Genomic DNA, 26274 nt, shown 5'->3' on the forward strand with positions numbered 1-26274 from the left:
AGGACTCGGGACAGTGCGCAATTTTTTTTGCGCAAAGGTCTCTGGGAAACGTAGTCGGGGATGTTGTAGTCTGTTGAGTTGGTGTTCTAAATATGTTCGTGCAGAGTTAAGGTTATTCTGTTGTTCTTGGGGCTGATGCGGTGCTGTGACTGGTGGCACCTCGTCTACAAACGGCTGGTTCACAGTTTAGACAATCTTTAAAGCTTCAAAACTCAAACTCTACCCTCCACAGCTTCAGCTCAGAATTCACAAGTCCAACATTCTTTTTGCTTATTTTACTCTGTGATCGTTTATTACGAGTCATGTGTATTTATTTTTGCTACTTTTAGCGATTCGACTTGTATTTAGAATTTATCAATTTCAGCTGCTGCATTAGGGAATGATGCCGAACAAAATTTGGTGGTATTGTTTCATCAACACAGTGACGACAGAGCTTCTTGTATCTTGTAAAAGTCGTCCACAGAGGCTTCCTATTGAAAACCAGCTGCTGTTGTTCAGCAGGGCCACAAGTGATAGTTCCATTTTGAAGACGAGATAGTTTCTGTCACTTTAGCCAGTTATCCTCTTACAGATGTTGCCAATGTGTAAAAGTGAAAATATTTAATCAAATTCTTCTAAAATGACATTTACTACAATTTTTTTCATCTGTAATTTAAATAGATGCTTAGATACTAACATTGTGTGTCTGTGTTGAAATATTTGTTTTAATGGGAAGGCATTTGCTGAGTATTTTACATGAAAAGAAGCTTTTATTTTGAAATAACAGGAGACACGCACACACATATATATTTCATATTCGTTGTATATGAAATAAATGGATATTGAATGTTTCTGTGCTAATAAACAGACCAAACTATTGAAGCTACTGTGTGATGTGAAACAAATGAATGCAGGATGCTTTTATTGTGGATAATTTGAAGTGTGAATCTATTTCAGCCTCAAAGGGCAAAGCATTGGTCCCTTGAGTCTAATACAGGCCAGCTGACACACACACTGATGGAACAGTTGACACCTCCACACACAGACCCCGTGATGACTGGTCAGACCGTTCACACACGACCTGTCTCATCTTCTCAGATTTGGCAAATTTATAGCTCTTCAGTGATTTTGTGTTTCTACATCAGACAGTGACTTTCAAGTCCACGGGTTCCACAGGCCACACGTGAAATATCACCTGCAACCTGTGGAAGGTATTTTATTTTTGAAATGGAGCTGATTGCCAGCAGGAACGAGTAGAACTTCCAGCGTCTGATTTCCTTTTCAGAATAAAAGCAGTCTCACGTTCTCAAGTCAATACAGGTTTTCCAGGTCCATAAAGCATCACAATCTCATTGGACAGACATTGGGAGGGCACACAGGGGGAAGGGGCTGCCAACTACGTAAGACTTGACCCCACCCCTCGACTGTCAACCTGACTGTGGATCCAGGGGACTCAGACATGATCTTCAGGTCACTCAGCTGACATGGGGGAGACAAGAAGTCAGAAGCACTTGGAGACAACTGGGATTCAGCAAATCATTTTGGATGCATCTGGATGTTGTTGATCAATGTCATTGTGGAAACATTGTCTTTTCTTGGACACAACCTGGACTTGCACACAGGTGAACATCTCCTCAGCGGTGTAGACCTGATCCCGCTGGCTGGGTGGGTGTGGCCTTGATCTCTCTGAATGATTTTAACAGGTCTGAGAACGTTCTAATCTAATCTACTGGTAGGGGGCATGTTCTGCTGTGAGGGTCTAGTCCGGCTGGAAGGCAGTGTTGATGGAGCCACTCTCTGGGGAGGGTGAGGGAAAGTGAGGGCAGCTTTTCCTGCGGGACTTGGCCAGGACTCGGTGGAGCAGACTGGGGGAGTTGTGAGGGAGGTCGGGGGGGCCATCCTGTCCCAGCGCCCGCCGGAAGCCGTCTGTCCTGAGCAGCTTGGGGGTGGAGCGACCACTGCAGCACAGACACAAGATGTGGTGAGGTTCCGAGCCAGTTGTGGACAAATGCACAGTGGACACTGGACCAGAAGCAAGTTCTTAGACTTCAGCAAGATGGGCAAACCCTGTCTGACCACAGTCCAGCCAGAGGACTCTTACTTACTTTGAAAAGTTCAGGTCTTATAGCTGGTGACGCAGAAAAAGGCAAACAAATGTAAATTAACTTTACAAAATGAGCCTATTAAGCACTTGCAGAAAAAACGTTGGCTGGACTATTAGGGCCAAAACTGGGGGGAAAACAATAATAAGAATGTTGATTATTACATTTTAAAATAAATATTAAACTTCTTGTAAAAATCACATTGGCAGCCACCAGGAGGCAACGTGGATCTATGGTTGACTTCAGTGCCTCGCTGTTGTGATGTTGATGTGGTTACCTGGTGCAGCCACAGGGGGCACGTCCTGTAATAGCAGCTGGTACTGAGCCTCTCCTCAGCAATGTGGGCGTGGCTCTAAATGTGACTCCGCCCTGCAATAGAGAGATCTTTGCGTTCACTTGTGAATTTTTACTGGGAATGATTAAAAGTCCATTATGAATGCTCGGAAAACATCACAGACGTCAGCACTGGAAACAAAGTGGCTAAATGAGGCAATTTCGGGGGTTAGAATTCAAAAAGATGAGAGCACCTCAGACAGACCAGTAGACCCGGCAGAATCAGCAGAAGCAGCGCAAGCCAGCGGCTGCACACAGGCAGCAGGGAAGAAACCTTCGTGTCCGTTTGTGAGTCGTCCGAACCACCAGCTCTGGTCCTCCTTGAACAGAACCTGGACCAGCTCTCCCTGCTCCAGGTCCAGTTCCTTGGACCAGCGGGACCGGTACGGCATCACGACCACCACCTGCTGGTCACAGCGTTAGGGCGTGAGCCACAATTGGTCTCAGTAGAGCAGAAATCTCCTTGGGTCACGGAATCATTCATTAATCGCTGTGTCCTTCAATCAGCCCGAAATAGCTGCTGCTCAGCCGGCTGGAAATACAGAGGTCGGAGGTCACACTGATGTAACACTGATTAACACACGCTGCCAGCTTGCCGATCACTGCTCACTCATCGTTCCCAGTCACTCCACAGGTGTCAGTGTTGAAGAGCAGGTCAAAGGTCAGACTTTCTGCTTCTTTTGTTCAGAGTTTGTTCTCACAATGTCTCCCTCTGCTGACACAAGTTCTCCAGACGATAAATGAACGTTCGAAGTATGTGAGGTAAGATTGTTTTCTTGGCAGCAGGAATCCAAAGCAAGTAGAAGAGCCGTGATGTCGCAAGCAGCTCACGTCACTAAAAACAACTCTGTTGTTGTGCCCTAAAACAGAAAGAGAATTCAATCTGTTCGTGGTTGAGGCCTCATCTGCTGGTTTGGACATCTCCAGTCTGAAGACAAACAACCACTTTGGCTCCACTTTGTTATAAAGAGTCGAGATCCATAGTACTGACAATTGAGCTCTAATAGGTTTGATGGGAACTTGGCCCCGCCCCAATCACCATGGCAGCAAGCCCAGGAACCGAAGACAGTGCCAGGACAAGATGGCGGTGGTGACCTCAGTGTTGAGGTCCCTGCAGTCAGAGTTAAAGGGATGTTTCAACATCCTTGGCCATTGTCCCCACAGTAATGTGAGGATCAAATACACAGTCCAACAAGTTGTGACCTGCATCTTCACCACAGCATCAAATAACAGAGGAACATGAGGAGACAGAGTTGTTTTCAAGGTAAAATCAGAGCCGGAGCTACTTCGTCATTCAAAACATCTGTTTAAAAGAAACCACCATGTGATCTTCCAACTTTAGGCTGGACGGCCAGGATGATTTCTTAACTGACCCAGAAGACCTACGACCTGATTCATCGGACCAATAACCAGTCAGTAACTAGAGCACTGAATCAGTCCGCCCAGTGGTTCACTCAAGAAAGCAGTTCTCACTGTTTGACACTACAAGTCTCCTAATGTCACCCCATTGCTTGATGAACATTGAGGGAGGGGGAGTGGAACCGTTCACTGCTGCCGAAAACAACAGGCTAATAATCAAAGGGATTCTCCCACCTCACATGACTGGATGGATTATGGACAAAATGTGGAACAATGCCTTTCATAGCTGCTTCTCATTTCAGAGGATCAACCTTCTGTGACTGGGTTTGTGCTAAAGCTGTCAGGTCTCCCTCCTCACCTGGATGGGATCTTAACACCCCCTACTGGCGAGCCGCTGTAGTCGCAAAGCAATTAACTAAAATGTAATTTTCCTGCATACCTATTATCCAATCACATATAAAAACAAATGGATTCAAGTTCAGGGTATAAACCTGCATGCTGGCAAACTCCCTCCCTCTCTCTCTCTCTCTCTCGCTCTCTCTCTCTCTCTCTCTCTCTCTCTGTCTCGCTCTCTTCATGTGCTGCTAGAATATTTGCATGTTTCTGGTTGAACTTTACCTTATCAGCCTCCACATGTCTGCGTCTGCTCCTCGACCTGCACACTGACAACACACACAAACACATACACACACACGTGAGCTCAGAGGCTCAACTTCCACCTCATAAATCACTGACACAGTAACTGAGTATCGCATTTCTTTGTGTGTGTGTGTGTGTGTGTGCGTGTGTGTGTGTGTGTGTGTGTGAGTGCGTGCCCACCTTGTGGAGAGAAGACAGTGGTGAAAACCTCAATTTGCTGGTCGCTCTGCCTGTAGATCTGCTGCATGCTGCTCTGCTCAACATCACACACACTGAGTTTAAATAGCTGCGTTGACTAATCCTGACTGTGTGTGTGTGTCTTTAGAGCGCACACACACATACACACACGCACACACGCACGCACACACACACACACACACACTTCTTAAACTTTAACAACCACTGAAACCAAGATGTTGGCTGTCTGATCCTGTCATCATGCTAAGCTAAAGCGAACACAGTGAGAGAGCCAGCGGTCTGTCTGACGGGTGGGCTCGGTTCTAATGAGTCAGGTACATACAGGGTCGCTCGGTATTCATCTCATTCCTGCTCTCAGGTTAAACCAGTTAAAGTTAGTCAGATCAGGATTATGCAACCGCTGTTCCTGGATCAGATTACGTGGGATTAAAACTACAGTCTCTTCTGAGAAACACACACACACACACACACACACACACACACACACACACACACAGCTGAGAAGTGACTTAACAGCTGCATAGGTGGTTTAAGTCTCCAAAACTTTCTCCAAAGCTTCATTCTTATCACTTTGTCCAGTGTCTTTGCGCCAGTAGCTGCTGTGACAAACACAATTCACCACAACTCTATTACTGAGCCTCCAAGCTCAATGCTGCCCCCGGTGGGAGGCCACTGTACCTTCACAAGGCTTCTCAGATTTGACCCACAGCTGGAAAAACAGACTAAGAAAAATAAGAGCGAAAATGTTGTTCTCGGTAGGACAGAATATCCTTCAGGTCAGAGGTCAACCTCCAGGTATTAGCATCCCAAACAACTCAAGCTTTTAATCATATACTTTTTCTTAAGTTTTTTTCAAACGTTTCCCCACTACATGTTGTTATGAACTCAGCAATAAGTGGTGATGGGACACAGCAACCTCATGGTTTCCCGTGGTGACGTCGTAAAATTGCTCTTGAACCTTGAGCCGGCCTTGTCAATAAGTCGACAAGAAGAAGCAGTGAAAACCTTCACGCCAATAACAACTTTATAGATCATTGTCAATATTCCAGCTGTGACTTTATCTGTCTCAACCTTGCTTGAGTTTCCTCTACAGGCCAGCTGGTCAGAGCAGATGTTGCCCTCCTGAGTCTGGATCAGCCAGGTTTCTTCCCACTGTGGCTTCGTGCTGCTCTGGAGGGACGTGTCAGTTTCCTCTGCGACTGTGGATGATTTGTGTGAAACACCTGCAGATGTGACTGATCGGTGGCCAGTGTCAGTACTGCACATAAAACCGTCTCTCTTCTCAATAAACAGCCAGAGGCCTAAAACACACAGCTTTTATTTCAACTTTTAAAAGAAGGGTTGACTGACAGAAAACAACGTTGTTAAACCAGAGATGTCACAGTGACATCTAGTGGCTGTTAGAGCCACAACAGACGTGTACAGGCACTGTCAGGGTGTCCTCACAAGGACAGGCAGGTTATGTTTGTGTGTGTGTTCAGTAGAGCTTCATGGAGGCCTCGAACAGGCGGCTCAGGTCTTCCTCGGTGTGTTCTCGTGGAGACAGCTTGGTGACTCGCTCCTGACATTAACAAAGAGAAACATGAAGGAAACAATCCGAATATTGACGTGTCTCACTGCGCTGCATTCAATGACATAAAAAATTGTAGCTTTTCCTGGGATCCTGAACACACCTGAGGAATGGTTCCCTTCACCAGTGCTGGGATGTCATCTTTGCTGTAGCCCACGGCCTCCAGGCCGTCCTCCACCTGCAGGTCAAACAGGAACTGACGCAGCGTGTCGGCCAGGACGGCGCCCGCGTCTTCCCGTTTCACCTGCCCGATGTCGGCACCTGAATACAGCACAGTGTGTGTGTGAGAGCACATGTGGGTGTGACGCACGTACCGATTCATGTGTCGACAAACAAACCGGCTGCCAACACGCTCACTGGCCTGTTCAGGGATCACATGGTTGCTGAAGCTCCACCCACCTTCTTGTGACACTCAACTGTTTTCACTTGAACTTTTGCGTTCACGCTGAACTATTAACTGTGTGAGAGCTCAGTAGGTGAAGGCAGCAGGAGGTGAACATGCGTTCGGGTCAACAGGTGAGGGCTAGTGTGCAGATAAGAAGGCCAGCAGATAAAATGCCAAACACGTGAGCACGTACCAAGGATCTCGGCGACCTCCAGGTGGCGCTCCGGACACATGGGGGCAGTGAAGTTGAAGACGGCTGGAGAAGTCAGGACCACAGAGAGGCCGTGAGGCTGAGGACAAACACACGTCTCATCAAACCTTCTGCCGAGATTCAACAGAGCAGCAGAGAAGAGCAGGCAGAGCAGCATTGACGACTGCAGCTGCCAATCCGAACACGTCTGAAGCACAAATTTGTTCGACGTGAAACAATTCTCCGCTCACCACCAGGGCGTGCTCTACGCTGTATCCTTTGGCTGAGTGAGTCTTCACGTTGCCGGCGATGGGGTACGACATTCCGTGACTGCAGGGAGGAAAGTTTTTAATGGTACCAGTGCCATATTTACAGCTGGACTCCAGTCTCAGTCGGTTCCTCACCACAGGTGGACTCCAGCGTTTCCAAAGCCGATGCCGGCGAAGACGCTGGCCAGGTGCATGCTGGAGCGGGCCTCCAGGTCCTCGGGGTCCCGAACCGCTCTGCAGTCAAGCAACTGGTTAATCAGCCAATCACCTCCAGTTCTCCTCCCGGCCGGGACTTGATTCACCTTTTCATGTACTTGGCCACCACGTTGAGGGCGTGGCGCGACCACACATCACTGATGGGGTTACTGCCCTGGTAGGCAGGGCGGTTGATGGGGTTGGGTGGGCAGGGCGCCCTCTGGTTGTAGGGCAGGGCGGTGTAGGACTCCAGAGCGTGGCTAGAGGGCAACAACGTCAACAAGGCTAAGCTGGCTGGCTGGCTGGCTGACACTCATCCACAAGCACAACTTTACTGCCACAAAACGCAAAAGTAACTTTGTCATAATTTAAAATACATACAACTTTTAGCTTATTAAATGAACTTAGAGAAGAAGTGGACTGACCACAGCACATCGAAGCCGCTGTTGGCGGCCACTCTCTCGGGCATGCTCAGTGTGTGGACGGGGTCAACAATGCCCAGCATTGGGCGGATGGCTCTGCTGGCGATACCTGTTTACAGACGACCAATCAGAGGTCAGAACCAATCAGAGTCATTAGAGTCGTCCAGAGATTGGTTGACTTTTACCGGTTTTGGCTTTCAGAGGCTCGTAGTCAAAGATGGCGACGCCGGTGGTCTCACTGCCGGTTCCTGCAGTCGTAGGAACTGAGGAGTAGAGTTCAGACACAAAGTGACCTCAACCTTCAGTCAGCTGATTGTTAGAGCCGCTGCAAACGTCAGCTTTGAAGACAAGCCCCACACCTGCAATGAGCGGCTTCACAGCTTTAGTGATGGGCTTCCCTTTTCCAATTGGAGCATTGACAAAGTCCAGGAAGTCGGCTTCAGGGTGGCAGGCGTACAGATTGGCGGCTTTACAGGTGTCAATCACAGAGCCACCGCCCACAGCCACAAACACGTCAAAGGACTCATTTTTGGCAAATGCGATCGCATCTTTGAAACTGAGAGGACACAAACACGCAGTCAAAAACACACACTGTATCCTTTTTAAAATTGATGCCAGCTAATTGGATGGAAGGATTCCTGCATCTCACCTGCTATCGGTGGGCTCCACCCGGACGTTGTCGTACACTTTGTACTTGACTCCGTTTTGGGCCAGAGACTCCAGGACGGCTTTGACTGGAGGAAGAACTGACAAGTTCTTGTCCGTCATCAGACAAACGTTCCGGGCGCCAAGGTTCTGCAGGTCCTGCAGGAGGACAGTTAGACAACACACAGACAGACACACAATCGCACACACAAAGCTAAGTTTTCAAATGTTGAGGCGCTTAGTGTTTCCTGGTGGATCTGCGGCTTTTAGCAACATTGGTGATTTGACTGAATTCTTCAGTATAGGCTGACTAGTGGCTAGTGGTTACCATGCCAATCTCTCTGCTGACTCCTTCGCCATATCTGATGTTGGAGCTCGCCATCTGAAACACACACACGCAATCACGCACACACGTGAACAGATGTGCACTTCCTAAAACATGGCAGTCAGGAGAGTTTGAACAGTGGAAATTACCTCAAAGGCATAGTCAGTCTTCCTGACAGTGCAGGTGGCAGCTCCAGCACCTGATGACACCAGATACACTATTAGTGCCAATCAACAGACACTTATTGATCTCCAGCCTCAATAGAACTACTGTCTCTGATCATCACAGGAGACAGTCAACAATGTTTTGTACTTCTGGCTCTGCTCAGTCAGGAGAGACCTTCAATTTTATGACTCAGGTCAAAGGTCATCAGCCACTGACTGATCAGCACCAGTTACATATAACTGCACATGCCTGTGTGTGTGTGTGTGTGTGTGTGTGTGTGTGTGTGTGTGTGTGGGAGAGAGAGCGCACGCGCATGTACTACGGAGCAGGATCAGGGCCACAAAGAAGAGAAAAAAAAGATCGAAATTTTTTTCCAATTCGTGCACACGTACCTTGGTGGAAGGCTTGGCCGGAATGAGCCGGACATCTACACCTGTTGACACACAAACAAAACTTGAGAGTTGAAGCCTCACAGATGTTTCAGCAAGATCACAACAAACTGCTTGTCACACGTTTCCTCAAAAATCTCAAATCATCCAACTTGATCCTCAGACACACGAGGTGAAAGGGTATCAGTGAGGTGATCCTCCAGAGGTGCTGGTGAGGGACCAGGTCACAACTGGAGGAAGCCGCACACCGCTGTCCCTGCAAACTTTACCTTAAAGGACAATTGGGCAAGACGACACAGACAAAAAAAAAACAACAACAATAAAAAAAACAGTTTCACGTACAAACACAAACTCTCCATGCAGTCACACTTGCGCCGAAATCTCACACATTCTCATGTGAGTTCAGCAACGTGAATGGCTAATCTCTGCAGGCCGTGAACCCTAGGCTTTAGCAAAATGAGTCTAAAACGACGTGATTTCAAAGGGAGTACTGCGCTCCCCCTGTTTACTTGTTTGTTGTTTTTCCAAGTTAGCAGATCACATGGTGCAACTTACGCGGCTTTCTCCAGCTGTCGGAGCAGGTGAACAACTCGGTCCCGTCCGGCCATGACGACGGAGTGTCGGTGGTGTTCTGCGCCCCACACGGACCCACGGACCCTCACAACTTGTTGTTGATGGAGGATTACGTAAACCTTTCCGGTGGAAGCGTTTCAAAATAAAGGCCACAATCTCATTATTTGCGTTTATGCTCCTTTGCTCCTAAAAATGCCCTTTGACTTTTCTTAAGAAAAGTTTTTCGAAGGAATAAAGTTTTTTGAGTGATATCACACGAGAAAACTGCTCTCCAAGGAATGTGGGTGTTTTACACATGAAAGAGTGAGATGAAACAAAACGGCAAGAGTTATGCACTGAACTAGTGGCTGTGCAGTGAATTTAAAATGTTTATATCAAATACACCTTTAGTTTCACAACTAAAAAATATTTTTATTTATCAAAGGAAGACCAAACACACAAAACAAACAAAAAATAAACACAAACAAAAATATAATACATAGACACCAACATATATTTTAAATTATTTAACATCATTGAGATGGATTTTTTTTTTTAGACATTATTTACAAGTAAAACATATTTTCTCGTCAAGTGTTTCTAATAGTAAAAACCTGCATGATCTTTTTTCAGCAATTTATTTAATTCTGAATGTTTGTGTGTTTGTTTGACACATTGACTTTTAAACAAAGTTCACGCCATCGAGATGCTTCGGCGCTCCGTTTCCTTTTGATTTCTGCAGGACAAAAAAATATATGGCACCCCAACCAGGACTCAGCAGGGTCCAGCTGAGCATTGTGGCACCCTCTCCAAGCTGGTGACCTTAAGCTTCTGCTCTGAACAATTCTGGCAGGAGGGCAGCAGCACATAAGCTCAGCTGGAACTGGGACTGAGAAGGTGGGCAGTCAGAAAGTCCTTCAGACCAGCCGGTTAGTAGGTTGTACACCTGTTAACATACCGTAAGTCTTTTTTTCCCACAAACAACCAAACAGAGGAAGCCTGGAGGTGTCATAGTGTTTCATGCTTCTGCAGCAGATGAAGGTCAATAATTCCGAGCAGAGTTGGGCTGAAAAAGGTCAAATCATCTTCAACCATCCGATGTCCTCGCACAGGAAGTCAGCTGAGTTTTATTTCCTCCGAAGTAAGGCAAAAGCCGAAAAGTTCAGAGCGCTCTGAGTGTGATGACGAAGGTGACGGCGACGATGATGAAAAAGATGTTGATGATGAAGGTGAAGATGATGATGAAGGTGAAGATGATGATAAGGATGATGAATGTGGGAATGAAGATGCTGAAAGTGATCATCAACACCATCAGCATCATCTTCATCTTCACATTGATCGTTAACATCTTCACCGTCATCATCATCATCACCATCAGCCACAGTCACACAGCGGCAGCTGAGTGCGTGTGGGCAGTGCCCCTCCCTCCCTGTGTTCCTTGATATAAAGTAGGAGGAGCCACAGACCAAAGACGCATAAACGGAGGGAGCTGCAGGACAACAGGTGAGTCAGCTGCATGTGGGAACTTTATCTTTACCAGGAAGTCACGCCGTGCTGACAAAAAGCTAATCTGAGTAAGTTCATCTCGCTGCACTTTATTAGGCCAGAAGGAGTCCTGTATGTCGCTGTGCCTTTCTTCAGAACTTTCTCTGGCTTTTTAGAACGGTCGATGTGTTTCAGGACGCCATGTGACCAGATGTCTGAGAAGACACAGATGTTCGCGTAACAGTGTGAGAGGATGTGGAAGAAAAGCATAGAATGTCAGCAATTGGCTCTCTGCTAACATGGAGTGGAGCGTCTGGGGAGCTGCCCCGCATCCAGCCACCAGGGGGCAGTGAGACACGAGTGTGATCGAGATTGCTGACCATTGATTCTGGATCTGTGTGCAGCTACGAGTGGACATGAAGCTGAAGGTGTTGATGTGGGCGGCTCTGCTCGCCACCTTCCACCCGCCCCCTGCCGATTGTCGACCCGTTGACCCGCCCACCGTTCTCCGCCCACTGCTGCTGCACCGGGGGGAGGAGTTCTCCTTGCGGCTGGGTGGCGGTGGGACTACTGCTCCAGACTCCACTCCGTCAGTGGAGGTGAGACGGGCTCTGTTGAGGCTGGCACAGCGCCTCCTGCTGGCCGGGGCAGAGCAGGTGGAGAAGAGGTCCGACGAGTCACCCATCTCCCTGGACCTGACCTTCCACCTGTTGCGTGAGGTCCTGGAGATGGCCCGGGCTGAGCAGCTGGCTCAGCAGGCCGACACCAACCGCCGCATTATGGATACGTTTGGAAAATGAGAAGCATCACTTCCTGTTGGGAGGCTTTCCCCTTCCCATCCTTTCACGTCACCTGCCTCCACAGTGCTTCAAAGGTCACAGGACTGACACCAGCGAACTGACCAACTCATCTGAAAACATCCCTTTGTCTGAGATGCCAAAAGGTTTTCTTCTTCTCTTTTCCTTTTCAAAATAAAAGCAGAGGAGTGACTGAGAGCTGCTGCTGTTGTGTTTGATGTTACAGATTTGTGAAAATAATTGTTTTAGTTGAGTTGATTAACCCCTGGTGTCTGTTTCAGCCCTGAGTCTTGCCTCCAGCTGAAGTTTCACCTGTCAGACCTGCTGGAGGAACATTAGCGAACAGTAAAGCTCTACTCGCTGTTCATTTTGAGTGCAGGAATCAATGTTCCTACATTTACAGTGCACAATGGAACAGCAGAAGAGCAGTGGCTGTTACCGGTTACCTGGGAGGCCTGGAGCTAGTCTAGCTGGTAGGCAAAGAAGGTTGAGCTAATCCGAATTTTCAGGCTGGATCCAATTTATGCCAAATGTAGAAACAACCTACACTGCACACACACTGACAAACATCAGATTAGCAATTCATTCACATTGTCAAAGACAAGTCACTCAATCTCTCTCTCTCTCACACACACACACACACACACACACACACACACACACACACACACACACACACACACAATTAACAGTTAAAGTTAAATTAAACAAAGTCTTTGGTTTCTTCACAGCAGTTTTCATGTTGAGTGAATGAACTCTGAACCAGGCGCATGCACCGTGACTATAAAAGGCCACATTAATGGAGCCCTCATACCAGTCACCATGGCAACAGTCAACAATGGGACCTCCGTGTACTTAAGAAATACTAAAACACCGCTGCAGCAGTTTAAAAAAAAAGAGCGAGAGATGGAGGTGGCAAGGGGGGAAAAATGCAAAGCGTTCTGACATCCACTAGAAAACGCAGGTGGTCACTTCTGGTTGAGCCAGCTGAAGGAAAACACGTGTTTGGCTCCGTCTCTGTCTTCCGCCTCCCCATGCTGGTCAGACTGACAAAGAGGACGAAATTAAAAACTGTGTAAGCTGTGTTTTATCAATAAATCTGACTGAACGATCATACCTGATGGGCGGGGCTGGTGGCGGGGAGCGGCAGAGCGGGCGGAGCCTGGGGATTCGAGGAAGCGGGTACACTTTTGGTCTGTGCCGTTGAGCTGGCTGGCGCGTCTGGAGGTCTCTGAGGGGGTGGAGCTAAAAGCGGACTGACTGCGGGGGGAGGTGGTTGCTGATTGGCTGAGGTTCCTGTAGCCTGCTGTTGCTGCTCCACACGACTTCCTGCTGCTGCTGGCCCGCCCCCCACCTCCTCCTCTTCATTGTCATCATCGTCGTCATCGACTGGCAATAAAAAACGCAGATGTGTGAACCATCATGCTAACATATTCATCTACACAACCACCGTGAAACAAGTTTTGACTTAATATTGGGTTCATCCCACATTTTTTAGTTGTCTTGAATGCAACAGAATCCTGCCCCAGTTATGGACAGACCTCTGGTATCCAACTTGGCGGCCCATTCATTTCAGTGGAGTTGCTAACCCAGCGCATTTGCCCAAAAAGTTTTTGGCTTCCAGGTTACTTCCGCAATATGCGGCTCATAGAGCATGCAACATTTCCCGTCATGCCTCTATAACACACGTGATGCATCAGGATGTATCAGCAAATCAGAATGAGTCGAGACACAGAAGCATGTACGACGCCACGACATCACAATGGGAATAAACATATTTCTATGGATTTTCTGGCCTTTATACGTTTTTTGAAAGATTAAAACTCCATGACTTAAAAATATACATTAAAAAGATTTGTCATCAACAGCATTTCAAGTCAAAAACGCCCTTTCAACCATTTTACAGATGTTGATTTTTGTTTTGCTATTGGAAAAATTCTTTTTGAGCATGGGATGTTGCAGCACCTCTGAGGTGACCTCCCACCGCGGGCGGCCACTAGAAAGAATTGCTGCCATATTACCAGTCCAGTATTTAGTTCTTATAATACATCAATGGTTGCAGTTTACTGCTGACTCCTGTAACACCTCTCCACCCCAGAGGCCAGCCCTACTCTGACTCTAATTGGCTAATACTGGCTACAGTGGTAGGTAAGTTTGCATTACTGTCAGGATTGGAGCCAATCATGAGACTGCTCTCTGGATGGATGGGAGGTACTACTCTTCTTGCAGGTGCAAAAATAGAAGGTTGGAAAACTGTAGGAGCAATAAACCCACTGCAAACCCAACCAGCAATCTTTATGGGACAATTCCCAGGACAATTCCCCACCCCTGCACCTTGTCCAAGGGTCGCAGGAGGGCAAAGAAGGTGGTAATCATTATAATTTCACTGAGAAGTTTCATAAGTGAGCTAACACCGCAGAGAGACGACCACACCTTCCTCTAGCCTTTGCATCCTAATCTGAGAGAGGATGATATGACGTGGCTCAACGTAGGAAACCTCTACGCACCTTTGACGAAATCGACCTTCACTAGCGCCCTCCTCTGAGGCTCAACGTTGACTGTGAAGTGCTCCATTTTCTCATAGCCGAGTTGGACTTTATCCAGGTGCGATGTGTTTGTGCCCTCTGTGATCCTGCCGTTCACAGAACAGAACAACTCAATGCACACCACTTCCTTGTTGGCAACCAACAAGCAGCGAGCTGGTGGAGGAGGCTGGACACTCACTTCTGCAGCAGTAGTTTGGTGGCCTGCCGGGGGGGGGGGGGGGGGGAGACACAAATCAGACGTCATTTCCTGGCTGCTGTGGTGCTAATGCAGCTGCTAATCGCCACGTAAAGACATCCTGGTGTGATGGAAAAACTCAACTCTCAAGGCTTCTTCACAGCAGAGCCGATTCAACCTGCCGCAGTGATGCTAACTCCAGTTAGTGGCTGTACTTCACACACAGAGAACTGTATCTAGAACCTGGCCGAGATGTCGGCGTGCGGAGTCTCCGAAGAGGCCGCAGATGCAGATGAGCGCACCCCTGTGTGTCAGGATGCGTTTAGGCTCACCTGCAGGAACACGGCCATCTCAGACTCGTCAAGTGTCTGGATGGCGGTCTCCAGCAGCTTGACGGCGTTGTCCAGGTGCTCGCTGTGCTTCCTCCTCAGACCCCTGATGTAGTCCACCTTCTCCTCCTGTTCGGTGTTGATCCTCAGGATCATCTCGCCCTTCTTCTCCTCCAGCAGGGCGAACAGGTGGTCGAACGTCTCGCACACCTTCGACTTCTGCCTGCGTCCGTTCTCCTGGAAACAGTCAGAACACGCCCACACAGACCTGATGACCTGTCGCACCTCCAGCTCTGGTTTGGCAGGGCAAGACCTGCTTCTTTAGCGGCTGGATGTTTCTCTAAGAATGCCTCATCTGCACCAGAAAAAAAACAAAAAAAAAACACTCGGGAGCAGCTGAACTGATTAGCTGGTGTTACATCACTTCCTGTTGAACTCACGTCGACGGCTCGACACGTTTCCTCCAGCTGACTAATGATGGCCTGAATCCTCTCGTTGTTCCCAACCAGCATGGAGACACAATCAGTCAGCTCCACCTGCGCCCCCACACACACACACACACACACACACACACACACACACACACACACACGTGGTCAAGGAACCACACTGCATACGATATAGATGGACATCCTGTAGAGACTCAGCGAGAGCTGCTACGGGTCAATTTTCTGTGAAGCCGAGATACCTTCTGTGTCTGGAAGACGCTGTCCAGCGGCGCCACCTGACAGTCTTTGTGGGCTCCAAACACTTTACAGAGGGAGCAGGTGGGAACGCTGCAGGTGATGCAGTAGATGTTGATCTTCTCTGCCTCGTGATCTTCACACATAGGCTGCTGTTGTTTCACCTCTGGGACTGGGCCGCTGGTCACATACACACACGCACATGCACGCGCACACACAAACACACGCGTGTTTTTAAATATTATTAGAGTGTCTTGTTCCTCTCAACAAACCAGCCTCCAGCTGATTGGTTGGAGCGTGGTGACATGTTAAACGCAAGGCTGAACAGGGGCCTTAAATCATCAATTTTTACTTGGATTTTAAAGGTGGCAGATTCCAGAGTTGGTTCGCACACTAAACGAATTTTAATCAGCGGATTTTAACTGCAATGACTGACACTGAGTCCGTTTGTTACGAGTAAATAATGTTGGCTGTAACACTGTCAGGAGGATTTCAGCCGCCGTTCGCTGTCAACGTGTTTATCAGCTCGTCCTCTGACGACTGAAATACTTCGAATGCCGCTTCACTGACCTACATTTAAAAATAGTGTCTCGGCTAACAGCTAAGTGCTAACACAAATATCTGTTGCCTTCACGGACACTGTAAACATCCTGATGACCCTCTTGCATACATAAATGACATTAGAAAGTTCAAAAGTTTCAGCTAATAAGCACACATTAAGTTTCAGCTACACGTCAAAGCTAACAGAAACTGTTAAAAACTGATAAAAGAAAAAACTGTTATAAACTGATAATTGGTTCACTGAAAGACAATTTGAGGGAAGAAGTGTTTGCGACTGCACCAGCAGCTTGAGTTGGCATCGCACTTTAAACATTTTGGCATTGAAATACATGGCCACAGTTGGTAAACAGCAAACATGGAGGGAAGCAAGAAAACAGGTGAAGAGGAGACATGAAAGTGAAAAGTGTGGCGATACTTGGGATTTTGAAAGAGGGAAGATAGCACACTTGGCAATGCATCTGTGAATTAGAAACAATGCCGTCCTGCTATAAAATACATTAGCAGCACAGTCAATAGGGCAATGCATGCGTGAGAAGAGGTCTGTTGGTGAATGGTTAAGTGTCTAAAAAGAAATTGCCTCAACAAATGTTACTTTATAGGATTCAGTGGTCATTAGAAGTAAAACAATCCTCTGTCTGTACAATTGTATTGCATTTTTTTTTTTTTTTTAAGTTTGATTCATTTGTTTGCTTTATGGAAACAATCAAAAAAAATCAATTACACCCTCCACAGAGAAAAGTTCTCTTTTACAAAATAATTGGGATGTTGTTTAGAAACCAAATGACCTTTGCACTGCGTTGAATTGTTTTGAATGGCATCATGAATCGTATGAATGGTATTGTACAAAGTCAAATTGTTAAGACAGGACTCTGATCGCATTGTGAACGGTGGTGAGTCGTATCACATCATATCGCATCGTATCGGCAGGGTGGCTTCCCTGTATTGTTGATGCACTGCATTGCTGGCGGTGTATCGAGATGCATATTGGATCGGCCTCAGTGATACCACACTGCACTTGGAGGTTCCTGGCAGCTATTCAACATTTTAGCATTCAGAGCAGCTGCTTAAAACCCTAATGTTTAATTTCATAGTATGCAAAATCTAGCCATGAGTATGATTGCAAATCCACACCAGTAGGGGGCAACAGAAACCGCTGTAACCATTAACCGCTCAGGTAGCTGTGTAGCGAACTGAAATTTACTGCAAAAGTGTGTGACCAATCAGAAGGCCGCTGACCTGCTGCTGCTGCTGCCCTGTTTGTACATGTCAATGATGTTCTCCACCAGCAGGTTGCGCTGCAGGCCGTACACTCCATGGCGATCGAGAATCACCTCGTGACGGCAGGATGGGCAGCGGAAACGACCTCCGGATGTCACCGTGGTGCTGCTCCTTGTAGACAGGTAGGGATTAGCTGCCTACACAGGGGGTGGGGCCTCAGTCAGGTGGTGATTTGAATTTTAAAGGTCCAGTGTGTAAAATTTGGCTTGATTTATATTTTCTATAGTGGCAAAAGCGTAACATACTGCCCATACAATACAAGTAATCTGATTTTCCGATCCTTAGAATGGTTCTCATATATACAAGAATATACACAACGGTCCTTGCTGCTAGCTAGCTGCCATCTTGCACTGTCATTTTTTAGGGAAGCCCGCCTGACAGCGTCCTAAATACAAAACACACTGTCAAGAGGGCTTCCTTAAAAAATGTACACACTGGTCCTTTAAAGTCTTAAACATAAAAAGAGATACAGAGATACCAGAGAGACAGGCGGGAAAACATACACAGTCGGTATCCTCTCACTCAGCTCTGTGTGTGTGTGTGTGTGTGTTCACCTGGAAGACATCGTTGGCACACTTGCGGCACAGGTTGTGTTGGCAGGGCAGGATGACCACTGGCTTGGTGAACATCTCCAAACAGATGGGACAGATGAGCTGCTTCTCCAGGCTCTCCATGATGAGGAGCAACAGGAGGAGCTTGAGGATAAGGAGAAAAAGAAGGAGTCCTAGAAGTCAAACAGACGGAAGGCAGAGAGGAAGACTGGAGGACGGCAGAGTGGAGACCTCGGTCTGTTTTTAGACAACGAACGTCAGCTGTGAACGCTTGTCCTTATATGTCAAAGGTTGTGAGGAGGCGGGGTGGGGCCAATATTAAAGGAACGGTCCACCAGATCCGTGCAGGACAATCTGGCTGAGGATTTTTTTTTTTTTTTTCCCAGTGATTGTCACATCCCGAAGGATGCAAAATTTGCTACAGCGCCTCCTGCTGTACAAAAACAACTGGAGTGCAGTTCTGTGAAGACGGTGTGTATTGGTGTGTGTGTGTGTGTGTGTGTGTGTGTTTGGACTGGTTTTGTGTCATTTTCAAGACAATGGCCAGTAAAAAAAATTTGGAAAAAAAGTTTTTAAGGACCAAGAGACCAGCAGGAACACAATATTTCCCCCGGTGTGTGTGTTTGTGAGTGCACAAGCATGTGTGTGTGTGTATTTGCTCTGATTTTGTGTCATTTTGAAGACATTGACCAGTAAAACAACCTCCTGAAGACCAAGAGACCAGCAGGAACACATTTCCCCAGGTGTGTGTGTGGGTGTGTGTCCGTGTGTGTGTGTGTGTGTGTGTGTGTGTGTGTGTGTGTGTGTGTGTGTGTGTGTGTGCGGGCGCCCACCACGCGCATTCAGGAGGTAGTACCAGCCAATGGGTGGGCTGAGACATGGCGACAACATGGTTTCAGTCAGCAGGCACAAACTTTATTTTTGTTCACACTGGTCAGGCTCCATAAAAGAACACACTGTTTTTACAACAACCAATCAAATCAGTGTGAGTACTGTCATGACGGCATCAAGACATTTATTTATAACTTATAGGCCCCGCTTTTCACTTATCACTCATAGAATTGTCCAGCTCCAGTCTGATCTGGAAAATATGATATTTTATATCCGGTTTGGAGACAAAATATTCATGTTCTCATGTTAGGACAAAAAATGACATTGAGCCACAAAACAAGACAGCTTGACTTAGAGTATCATCAATGAAATAAAAGCCAACAGTGTTGTTGTGACTAGAGTGATTTCCTCTTTCTGTTGCTGGATCGGTCATCTGATGGTCGCTGCTGATGAGTGTGCGCAGCAGTGATGCCAATTTAGCTTCCTCTCTCTATGTGTAGGTGTCTCCGTATCTGCGGTGTCCATCCGTAATGAGCTGCGTTTTCTCGCTGGCGTTGGTCGGCTGCTGAACGATCGGAGTCTCCACGTCTGAAGAGAAACAGAGAGACAACCAGTAAACCCCTGCTACCTCCCCCTGCCACCCAGGAACTCCTGGGGGGCACCAAGGAACTCTCACCGCCATCGGGATCATTGCGAATCTCCTCCTCCAGCTCGTCAGGGGAGACGTAGTCTGGATCTGCCCCCTCCCCTGTGGGCGTTGGCCTGAGTTTCCCGCAGCAGCAGTTGCAGCAGCAGCAGAGGCAGCAGCAGCAGTAGCAGCCGGTCAGGATCCCGCACAGCGCAAACAAACCCTGTGACAGACAGCAGCTTTAGCACAGCATGCTACGCTGACATGCTAATTTGCCCTGACTTTCAAGAAGACCCTGTGGTAGAACGCCGCGTCCTCGCCCACCTTAGCCCACCATGTGGACAGCATGAAGTAGGTGTTGACATTGTCTTCTCCGAACTGCTGCGCAACGTAGAGGCCCAGGGAGCCGTACGAGTCGTAGATGTTCCTCCTGCTCAGGTCAGCCAGGACGGCGTGGGCGTTGTTCAGTTCCTTGAACTTCTCCGCCGCCTCGGGGTCGTCTGGGTTCTTGTCAGGGTGGTACCGCAGCGCCAACTTCCTGACAGCACACAACAATCCAGCTGGTCATCAGCCACTCAGCTCTCTGCAGACAGTGTGAGTCAGCCGACTGACACCTGGTCTCACCTGTACGACTTCCGGATGTCGTCATGGCTGCAGCCTTTCTCCAGAGCCAGTACCTGGTACAGAGACTCTCCGGAGGTGGACAGGGATCGCTGCCTGTTGTCTGACATCCTGACACCATCAACTGCCGCAGGTTGACAAACAGTGAGCACAGCAAAGCCTGGTCACAAGAAAGCAGTGGAAGTCCAGACTGGAGCAGCCGATAGTCTGAACCAGTGTTCATGTGAACTAGTCCATCTTCATTGCACAGCTAGGCTAAGCCAACTGCTCCGTCAACAGCCTGAGCAGCTGGATCAGACAGGAAATAGTTCCTTTAATGAATTCTCTCTGTGGAGGTCAGCCCGCTCTTGGCAAACTGACCAATGGGTAAAATTATTGCCAGGAGTGTCAGAAATGTAATACCTGCAAACTTTGAAACAATTAGTCACAATTTTCTAATGGTCTCTGTTCACCCTGTCAAATCACCTACTGGTCTGATCTTCGGCCTGATTTGTCTTGTGCTGCTGTGAACCAAACAGAGTTTCTGGTGTGTCTGCAGCGCAAACATTACAACCAGGATACAGGTGAGAACTCTGGCCTACCTGATGGCGTCCCCTGATAAATCGTAGGTCTCACAGGTCAGTTACCAGCAGAAGATGGATGATGGTGAGGATGGAGCTATTGTGACGTTGGCCGGCAGCGTCCTGACTGCAAGCGTCCTGATGGGGACGGGGAGCGTCCCGACAGGTCCGTCCACTGGCCGACTTCTACCTGTTGAGCTGTTTGTGGCAGCAGCTCCATCAAACATTCAGCAGCTGCCGGGCTCAGGTGACTTCGAACTGCCACAGCTGCTCGGATTTCACCACAGCACACTCCGGTGACAATAATACCACAGTCACATTAGTAATCATCAGTCTGCAAAATATTCAGGACCTGCACGATATCTCAGTGCTCATTGCATTTCGTTAAAAAAAGAAGAAGAAGAAGAAGAAGAAGAAGAAGCAAAAGTACTCACATTCTGTATTTAAGTATGGACACTTGTGAAAAAACAATACTCTGGTAAAAGCAAAAGTGCTGATTCAACTCTTACTCGTGTAAAAGTAAAGAAGTACAGGTTCTGAAATGTACTTTCGAAAAAGTAAAATATATATGTTTTGCCATTATTGAAACAATACATTAGTTGATAATTTTGCAAAAATGTAAAAGTTGTGAGAGAATAATGTGGACTGAACTGACCAGAGGCCTGGAATGAGCTTCTGGATAATTTTTTAACAACTTTGGTTATCTCACTGCTAACTAATACTAATTCATCTGCAGCACAACCAAACTTTTACCGGTAATAGTTATGACCAATTAGCCATTATTAGATGTGGACACTTGTAATAACAATGACCAAAGTTATTTTCTACATTTTATTTTTCTCTGTACTGAAAACATCTTGAACGGTGATCCTAAAGCAGAGCTTACAGAGGCACTTATATATTTAACTACATCACATCATAGTTCAAATTGCTCTCATTTCAAGCAACAACAACTGTAATTGTTAGTGAAATACTTCTTTTTTTTTTATAGAATTTGTATCTTTTAAAGTTTTTCACAAAAAAACTAACTGGTATTTTCTCAATGTAAGAAATAGAAGATACAGATTTTTGTGTTACAAATGCAGGGAGTAAAAGTAAAAATTTCCCAGAAAATGAAATACTCACCTGAAAAATCTACTAAAGTAGAGTAACAAAGTATTTGAATTTTGTTACGTCCAACCAGTGAATAAAGTCGAGTTGTGTTTCAGAGCATGTTTCTGTTTAACTCAGGGAGAAGTTGTTGTTATGATGTTAAGAAGTGCCATAAGCATCATTCCAGAAAATCGAATACACCTTGCTATGAAGTGGTTCCTTCTACATTTCAGTAAAATGAATACATCATTTGTATATCACTCTGAAAAATGACACCCAGCATATTATCAATCATCTGGAGAGTTGCAGGTTTGATTCCTGTCTTCAGAGGCGATGCTGCTCCTCAGAACCCTGAACACAAGAGCAAACCGTTTCCATCAATCGAAACAGGAGCAGAACACCTCGTCACAGAGGGAGGAAACACTCACAACTGATTGGTCCGATGGAGACAGGAAGCTGAGAGGGAGACCTGAGCGATCGAGCCTGACGTCTGGAACACCACTGAAAACAGATGAGAGAAGAGATGGAATTGGACCTTCGGCTCTCAGGGGAAGATGGTCACTACAGCTAGAGAAAGAAAGCCACACCCAAAGCCCCCACCAGTTGAGAGGTGTTATGCCATGACTTTTATCACCCAAGAAAAGCAAACAAGTCTAACAGTCCAACAGATAAAGCAGGAACCTTTATGAAACCTCCAGAAGCTGTTGTGGAAATGTAACAGGCTGAAGGCCAAAGTTACAGGAGGGTCTTCAGCTTGTGGAGTAGAGCAGAAGCAGCTCAACTCTTCATGCTCAAAGATGTCTGAACACTCACCGGGAAGCAGGAGTGTGTTGATCCGTAATCACAGAGGCCGACCCTGCAGTGCATATAAACCTCCGTGATATTGAAGAGCATCATGCGGTAATGAACCCCCTTCTGGCTGATGTGGTTCAAATTCACGTGGCGATAATCCAATGGGCACCTGCAGTGAGAGCGAATCAGGCTGCTTTAATCCTGTGGCAGCCTCCAGAGTCACAGAGGTTCTGGTGTCATCACCTGTTCCGGATCAGATACTGTCTGTCTGGGTCATCAGCACTGGAGGACTTGGTGGTATAGCATTCCTCCACCAGCGGCCTCACGCTGTTGTCGAAATCCACAGAAAACAGTACAAAAAGGGGCGTGCCCAGTGGCAGGAGGAGTTTGCCATGGGGGTGTGGCTCACGGAAGTCCGAACGCTGGTACAGAGTTATGGAGGCATTAAAGGGTTCACCAGAAGCCTGTAGGTCCGCTACTCCGTCCCTGTGGAGAACAGTGGTCACAATGTTCCCTCTGGTGGCTGCCTGCAGAATAGTTCATAAGTTCCTCGCCCTTCCATGTGAGCACAGATATGACCTCAACAGAAATTCCTCCGGCTGCCCTTTTCTTGCACTATAGTAACCTTTGGTTTCTGGTCTACCATCTGCCTTACTAGTCACAATTGAGGTTTTCCCAAAACCATCAAAACAACCATCCACAAGTGACAAATTCTTGCCTTTGATTTGCGATGAGTCCAAAATCTGTCGTGAACAGATCTTTGAAATTCACATATGTTGTGGGATGATGATTACAGATATTTCAAGCTGTTTTATAAATTGTTCCTTTGCTTTGTTTTGTTTTAACAAAATATGGTTTTCATGTTTCAGGGGACATTGACCTTACAAACTTACAGTGGCTGGTACTGGATGGACGTGTCCAGACTGGTGAGGTTGTGCACTGGGAAGGCGCAGGTGAACGGAACCCTTCTGGCCCTGTAGTCGTTATGTCCAGCACTGGGGCGGTACATGAACAAGGTGTTCGAGTACATGATGTGGGTTCTGTTGCTCTGAAAAATTGAGAGACACCAATAGACGGGTTTCATTCAAAGGTCCAGACAGTGACATAATCAAATTAAAGGAGTTTCCAGGAAAATACTGTTTTCACGTTGCCTTGACAACACAAAGATAAAGACTTTCAAACTTCTGTTGGTTCATAAAGTTTTTCTGTTCTGCTCCTCAGGAAACCCCGTGTTTCTTAGAATTTCTACTTATATCAGTGACAAAATGATGCATTTTAAATGTATATTTTTAAAGTGAGTGTTATAATGATGCTATTTAGCCATTACACCATTTTCTGCCCCCTGGTGGTTAAGATACATTATGCAGCTTTGGGCGTGTGAAATATCTTGGGGGATATGACCACTCTCACCTTCACCGTGGTTCCACAGGTATTGCTACTGCGCTTCAATGTGTACCACACTGCCTCCTGATGGTCGAGTCGTTGGTTGCACTGAGGGTCATTCATGTGGCCTGAGGTGCTATTCAGCTTTTGTTTCTCCAACAAGTCCTTTCTGATTATGAGACTCATCTGGTCATGATCACACACCAGCTCTGGCTTCAGAAGACCTGTTTCCTCTGTGGCACAAGCAAATACACAGGAGCAAAGCATTGTGGGTCGAGCTTGCCCACTGACCAATGTCGGAAAGACTTCTCTTCTGTTCAGTATGAATTAGATTGAACAGAAGGAAATTGGCAAAACAGGTCCTTAACCCAGAGCACCAGGAACCTCCAGGTCTCCAGTTCCTGCACCTCTGGTGGACGTGGTACACCTACCTCGAAGTTCACACCTAAAGTTGATTTTGTCTTTACTGACGCACATCTCGTAGTCCTGGCATGTGGCACACACGTCAGTGTTTACATCTGGCAAGAACCACAAAAATATTTTACTCCAGTACAGGAACATCAAGAACTTACCACAAAGCCCAGAACAAGGACTGTGACAATCAGCTGCACCTTCCTGCTCACCTGCACAGTACCCCATGTTGCACATGCTGACGGGAGAAAGCTTGTAGACATACTTGTCTCTAGCACAGGCCTTCACATAGATAGGGTTGGACTTATGGAAGCAGCAGTCGCCGTTGGCCTTGCCACAGACCTCAGCCTGGATGATTCCATCGCCCAGCGCTGGGTGAGGAGTCTTCAGCCACAGTGGAATATCCGTACCACAACTTTTGGGTTCAATACACCTCTCAGGCATCCGTATAATGTTGTCGTACGGGGAGAACTCGTACCAGTTGTTTGATGAATGAGAATCGCAGTTAGAGCCTTTTGTGTAATTGGTGGCTCTCCATTCAGTATGAGATCGTAAATTGCGGAAACACGGGTCATCGCACCGATAGCCACCATTGACCATAACGCAGTCCTGACCTTCCGGGCAAGTCACCCCCTCACAGGAAAACTGCATGGAGTGGGGCTTGGCCCTTGGTTGCACAGATGCAGGGCCTGGGAGGCAGAGGAAGGAGCCCGGGCTGTTTTGGCACAGCTGGCCAGGACCGCAGGGCTGATTGGGTTGCGAGCACTCATTGATGTCCACACAACCGAGCTGTGGTGACCAGCGATAGCCTGAGCCACAGGTGGTTTTGTTGTAGCAAGTGAAGCCGTCACCCATCAAGCCGTCCTCGCAGCGGCAGAGCACGCCCACAGTATCCACATTGTTGTCCAGGACATTGGTGGTGTGACAACGGGCAAGTTTGTGGCAAGCGTCGCAGCTGGTGGCGGCACTACCTGAGGACATGGCACATGGCAGTCAGACACTGCAGTCTCTCTGTTGCCAGCAAGTATTAACTTATGCTCAAACTGGGAAAAGATGGAATCCACTAAGAAAACCGACACTATTGTATCCAGATTTACAGAGTAACACAGAGCCAGATGCCATATAAGGCCAGTATAGAGATAGATAGCATGATCTACAACCTTCCGGTGAATAATGGAAATATCACATTTATGCAGCACACTGCTGTGAAACCAGAGGTCTATCAGCTGCCACTAGACTCCACTTGCCACTGCTACCGTACGCTCACCTCAGGCTGTCATTCAACTCACCTGGGGGCTGGACTGTGTCCTGAGCAGAACAGCTGAGCACCAGGAACAGCAGGAGCATTTGGGCAAACCAGCAGAACATTTTTCAGGCACGAGACTATAAACAGATAGAAGCTGCCGATTCAGATTCTGTACTTCAAATCCTCAAAATGTTCCACATTAAAATTAAAAATTCAACTCTGATTTAAGTTGTGATTCATCTCAGCCAACTGCATTAATCATCAGCTGCTCGCATGATGCTGTATCCCAAATCCTGGAAGAACAAATTGAAGATTAGGTCTTCCATAGTAACACTCAATTATTTGGACTTACCTGAATTTCAGGGAGGAAGATTGTGTCCTTTCCTCAGCTCAGGAAGAACAAAGACAAGGCCAGGAATCACACCGCTTTATTTATGAACAGTAGTCCAGGTTGTAAAAATAAATCTGGTAGTAAAAATAAATTATCACTATCGGTCAGTTCATCTGTTTCTGACAATAATATGACTGCGTCCACACATCAATCATCACCGAAAGACAAGTTTATCTCACTGTTTAAAGTCTCAATCA

At 47.1% G+C, this 26274-nt stretch overlaps 6 protein-coding genes across 7 annotated transcripts; 1 reads left to right on the top strand and 5 right to left on the bottom strand.

The window, feature by feature from the left end:
• Positions 1 to 1607: 1607 nt before the first annotated feature.
• On the bottom strand, positions 1608 to 5038 carry LOC142884246 (uncharacterized). Of its 2 annotated transcripts, none has more exons than XM_076019758.1 (5): positions 4593 to 5038; positions 4392 to 4435; positions 2609 to 2821; positions 2359 to 2450; positions 1608 to 1937 (listed from the first exon to the last, which is right to left on the bottom strand). In XM_076019758.1, exons 1-5 carry the CDS (start codon positions 4657 to 4659, stop codon positions 1739 to 1741), a joined length of 615 nt encoding a protein of 204 aa, XP_075875873.1. In that variant the 5' UTR covers positions 4660 to 5038; the 3' UTR covers positions 1608 to 1738. The 2 variants fall into 2 exon arrangements, with proteins under 2 accessions (XP_075875873.1, XP_075875874.1); XM_076019759.1 differs by having other exon boundaries at positions 2609 to 2818; positions 4593 to 5037.
• Positions 5039 to 5912: 874 nt separating this feature from the next.
• On the bottom strand, positions 5913 to 9851 carry adhfe1 (alcohol dehydrogenase iron containing 1). The gene is made up of 14 exons (XM_076022148.1): positions 9721 to 9851; positions 9169 to 9209; positions 8761 to 8810; positions 8615 to 8668; positions 8291 to 8445; positions 8001 to 8197; positions 7827 to 7904; positions 7645 to 7750; positions 7327 to 7479; positions 7160 to 7258; positions 7007 to 7085; positions 6759 to 6855; positions 6284 to 6441; positions 5913 to 6171 (listed from the first exon to the last, which is right to left on the bottom strand). Exons 1-14 carry the CDS (start codon positions 9771 to 9773, stop codon positions 6088 to 6090), a joined length of 1404 nt encoding a protein of 467 aa, XP_075878263.1. The 5' UTR covers positions 9774 to 9851; the 3' UTR covers positions 5913 to 6087.
• A 1287-nt stretch (positions 9852 to 11138) lies between these two features.
• Positions 11139 to 12197, top strand: LOC142885561 (corticoliberin-1-like). The gene has a single exon (XM_076022151.1). The coding sequence runs from the start codon at positions 11619 to 11621 to the stop codon at positions 12000 to 12002; it is 384 nt and encodes a 127-aa protein (XP_075878266.1). The 5' UTR covers positions 11139 to 11618; the 3' UTR covers positions 12003 to 12197.
• Positions 12198 to 12763: 566 nt separating this feature from the next.
• On the bottom strand, positions 12764 to 18356 carry LOC142885560 (E3 ubiquitin-protein ligase TRIM63-like). Its single transcript, XM_076022150.1, has 8 exons — positions 18126 to 18356; positions 17530 to 17708; positions 15738 to 15912; positions 15490 to 15585; positions 15053 to 15286; positions 14507 to 14654; positions 13117 to 13388; positions 12764 to 13045 (listed from the first exon to the last, which is right to left on the bottom strand). Exons 1-8 carry the CDS (start codon positions 18243 to 18245, stop codon positions 12968 to 12970), a joined length of 1302 nt encoding a protein of 433 aa, XP_075878265.1. The 5' UTR covers positions 18246 to 18356; the 3' UTR covers positions 12764 to 12967.
• Positions 18357 to 19032: 676 nt separating this feature from the next.
• On the bottom strand, positions 19033 to 21122 carry dnajc5b (DnaJ (Hsp40) homolog, subfamily C, member 5 beta). The gene is made up of 5 exons (XM_076019760.1): positions 20784 to 21122; positions 20206 to 20326; positions 19906 to 20119; positions 19630 to 19804; positions 19033 to 19541 (listed from the first exon to the last, which is right to left on the bottom strand). The coding sequence occupies exons 2-5, from the start codon at positions 20310 to 20312 to the stop codon at positions 19444 to 19446; spliced, it is 594 nt and encodes a 197-aa protein (XP_075875875.1). The 5' UTR covers positions 20313 to 20326; positions 20784 to 21122; the 3' UTR covers positions 19033 to 19443.
• A 79-nt stretch (positions 21123 to 21201) lies between these two features.
• LOC142885558 (uromodulin-like) lies at positions 21202 to 25844 on the bottom strand. Its single transcript, XM_076022149.1, has 9 exons — positions 25730 to 25844; positions 24653 to 25411; positions 24461 to 24547; positions 24057 to 24262; positions 23540 to 23694; positions 22890 to 23132; positions 22668 to 22815; positions 22283 to 22355; positions 21202 to 22205 (listed from the first exon to the last, which is right to left on the bottom strand). The coding sequence occupies exons 1-9, from the start codon at positions 25806 to 25808 to the stop codon at positions 22198 to 22200; spliced, it is 1758 nt and encodes a 585-aa protein (XP_075878264.1). The 5' UTR covers positions 25809 to 25844; the 3' UTR covers positions 21202 to 22197.
• Between the last annotated feature and the right edge of the window lie 430 nt (positions 25845 to 26274).

The sequence above is a fragment of the Nelusetta ayraudi genome, unplaced genomic scaffold (genome assembly GCF_046127955.1).
Source record: "Nelusetta ayraudi isolate G7.1 ecotype Tasmania unplaced genomic scaffold, CSIRO-AGI_Nayr_v1 ptg000011l, whole genome shotgun sequence".
Taxonomy (NCBI): domain Eukaryota; kingdom Metazoa; phylum Chordata; class Actinopteri; order Tetraodontiformes; family Monacanthidae; genus Nelusetta; species Nelusetta ayraudi.

Excerpts from the sequence above, each read along its gene's own strand:
- LOC142885560 (XM_076022150.1), bottom strand. The coding sequence starts at position 18,245 with ATGGAGAGCCTGGAGAAGCAGCTCATCTGTCCCATCTGTTTGGAGATG. Across the intron at positions 17,709-18,125 it reads GTGCCAACGATGTCTTCCAG|GCAGCTAATCCCTACCTGTC; the intron begins GTGAACACACAC and ends CCCCCTGTGTAG. Across the intron at positions 15,287-15,489 it reads AAACGTGTCGAGCCGTCGAC|GAGAACGGACGCAGGCAGAA; the intron begins GTGAGTTCAACA and ends GACTGTTTCCAG.
- adhfe1 (XM_076022148.1), bottom strand. The coding sequence starts at position 9,773 with ATGGCCGGACGGGACCGAGTTGTTCACCTGCTCCGACAGCTGGAGAAA. Across the intron at positions 9,210-9,720 it reads CGACAGCTGGAGAAAGCCGC|GTGTAGATGTCCGGCTCATT; the intron begins GTAAGTTGCACC and ends GTGTGTCAACAG. Across the intron at positions 7,086-7,159 it reads AACGCTGGAGTCCACCTGTG|TCACGGAATGTCGTACCCCA; the intron begins GTGAGGAACCGA and ends TCCTCCCTGCAG.
- LOC142884246 (XM_076019758.1), bottom strand. The coding sequence starts at position 4,659 with ATGCAGCAGATCTACAGGCAGAGCGACCAGCAAATTGAGGTTTTCACC. Across the intron at positions 4,436-4,592 it reads CACTGTCTTCTCTCCACAAG|TGTGCAGGTCGAGGAGCAGA; the intron begins GTGGGCACGCAC and ends GTGTGTTGTCAG. Across the intron at positions 1,938-2,358 it reads GCCCCCTGTGGCTGCACCAG|TGGTCGCTCCACCCCCAAGC; the intron begins GTAACCACATCA and ends TCTGTGCTGCAG.
- LOC142885558 (XM_076022149.1), bottom strand. The coding sequence starts at position 25,808 with ATGTTCTGCTGGTTTGCCCAAATGCTCCTGCTGTTCCTGGTGCTCAGC. Across the intron at positions 24,263-24,460 it reads CTTTAGGTGTGAACTTCGAG|AGGAAACAGGTCTTCTGAAG; the intron begins GTAGGTGTACCA and ends CTTGTGCCACAG. Across the intron at positions 23,133-23,539 it reads TCCATCCAGTACCAGCCACT|GGACGGAGTAGCGGACCTAC; the intron begins GTAAGTTTGTAA and ends TGTTCTCCACAG.
- LOC142885561 (XM_076022151.1), top strand. The coding sequence starts at position 11,619 with ATGAAGCTGAAGGTGTTGATGTGGGCGGCTCTGCTCGCCACCTTCCAC.
- dnajc5b (XM_076019760.1), bottom strand. The coding sequence starts at position 20,312 with ATGTCAGACAACAGGCAGCGATCCCTGTCCACCTCCGGAGAGTCTCTG. Across the intron at positions 20,120-20,205 it reads GACATCCGGAAGTCGTACAG|GAAGTTGGCGCTGCGGTACC; the intron begins GTGAGACCAGGT and ends GTGTGCTGTCAG. Across the intron at positions 19,805-19,905 it reads TGTCCACATGGTGGGCTAAG|GGTTTGTTTGCGCTGTGCGG; the intron begins GTGGGCGAGGAC and ends TGTCTGTCACAG.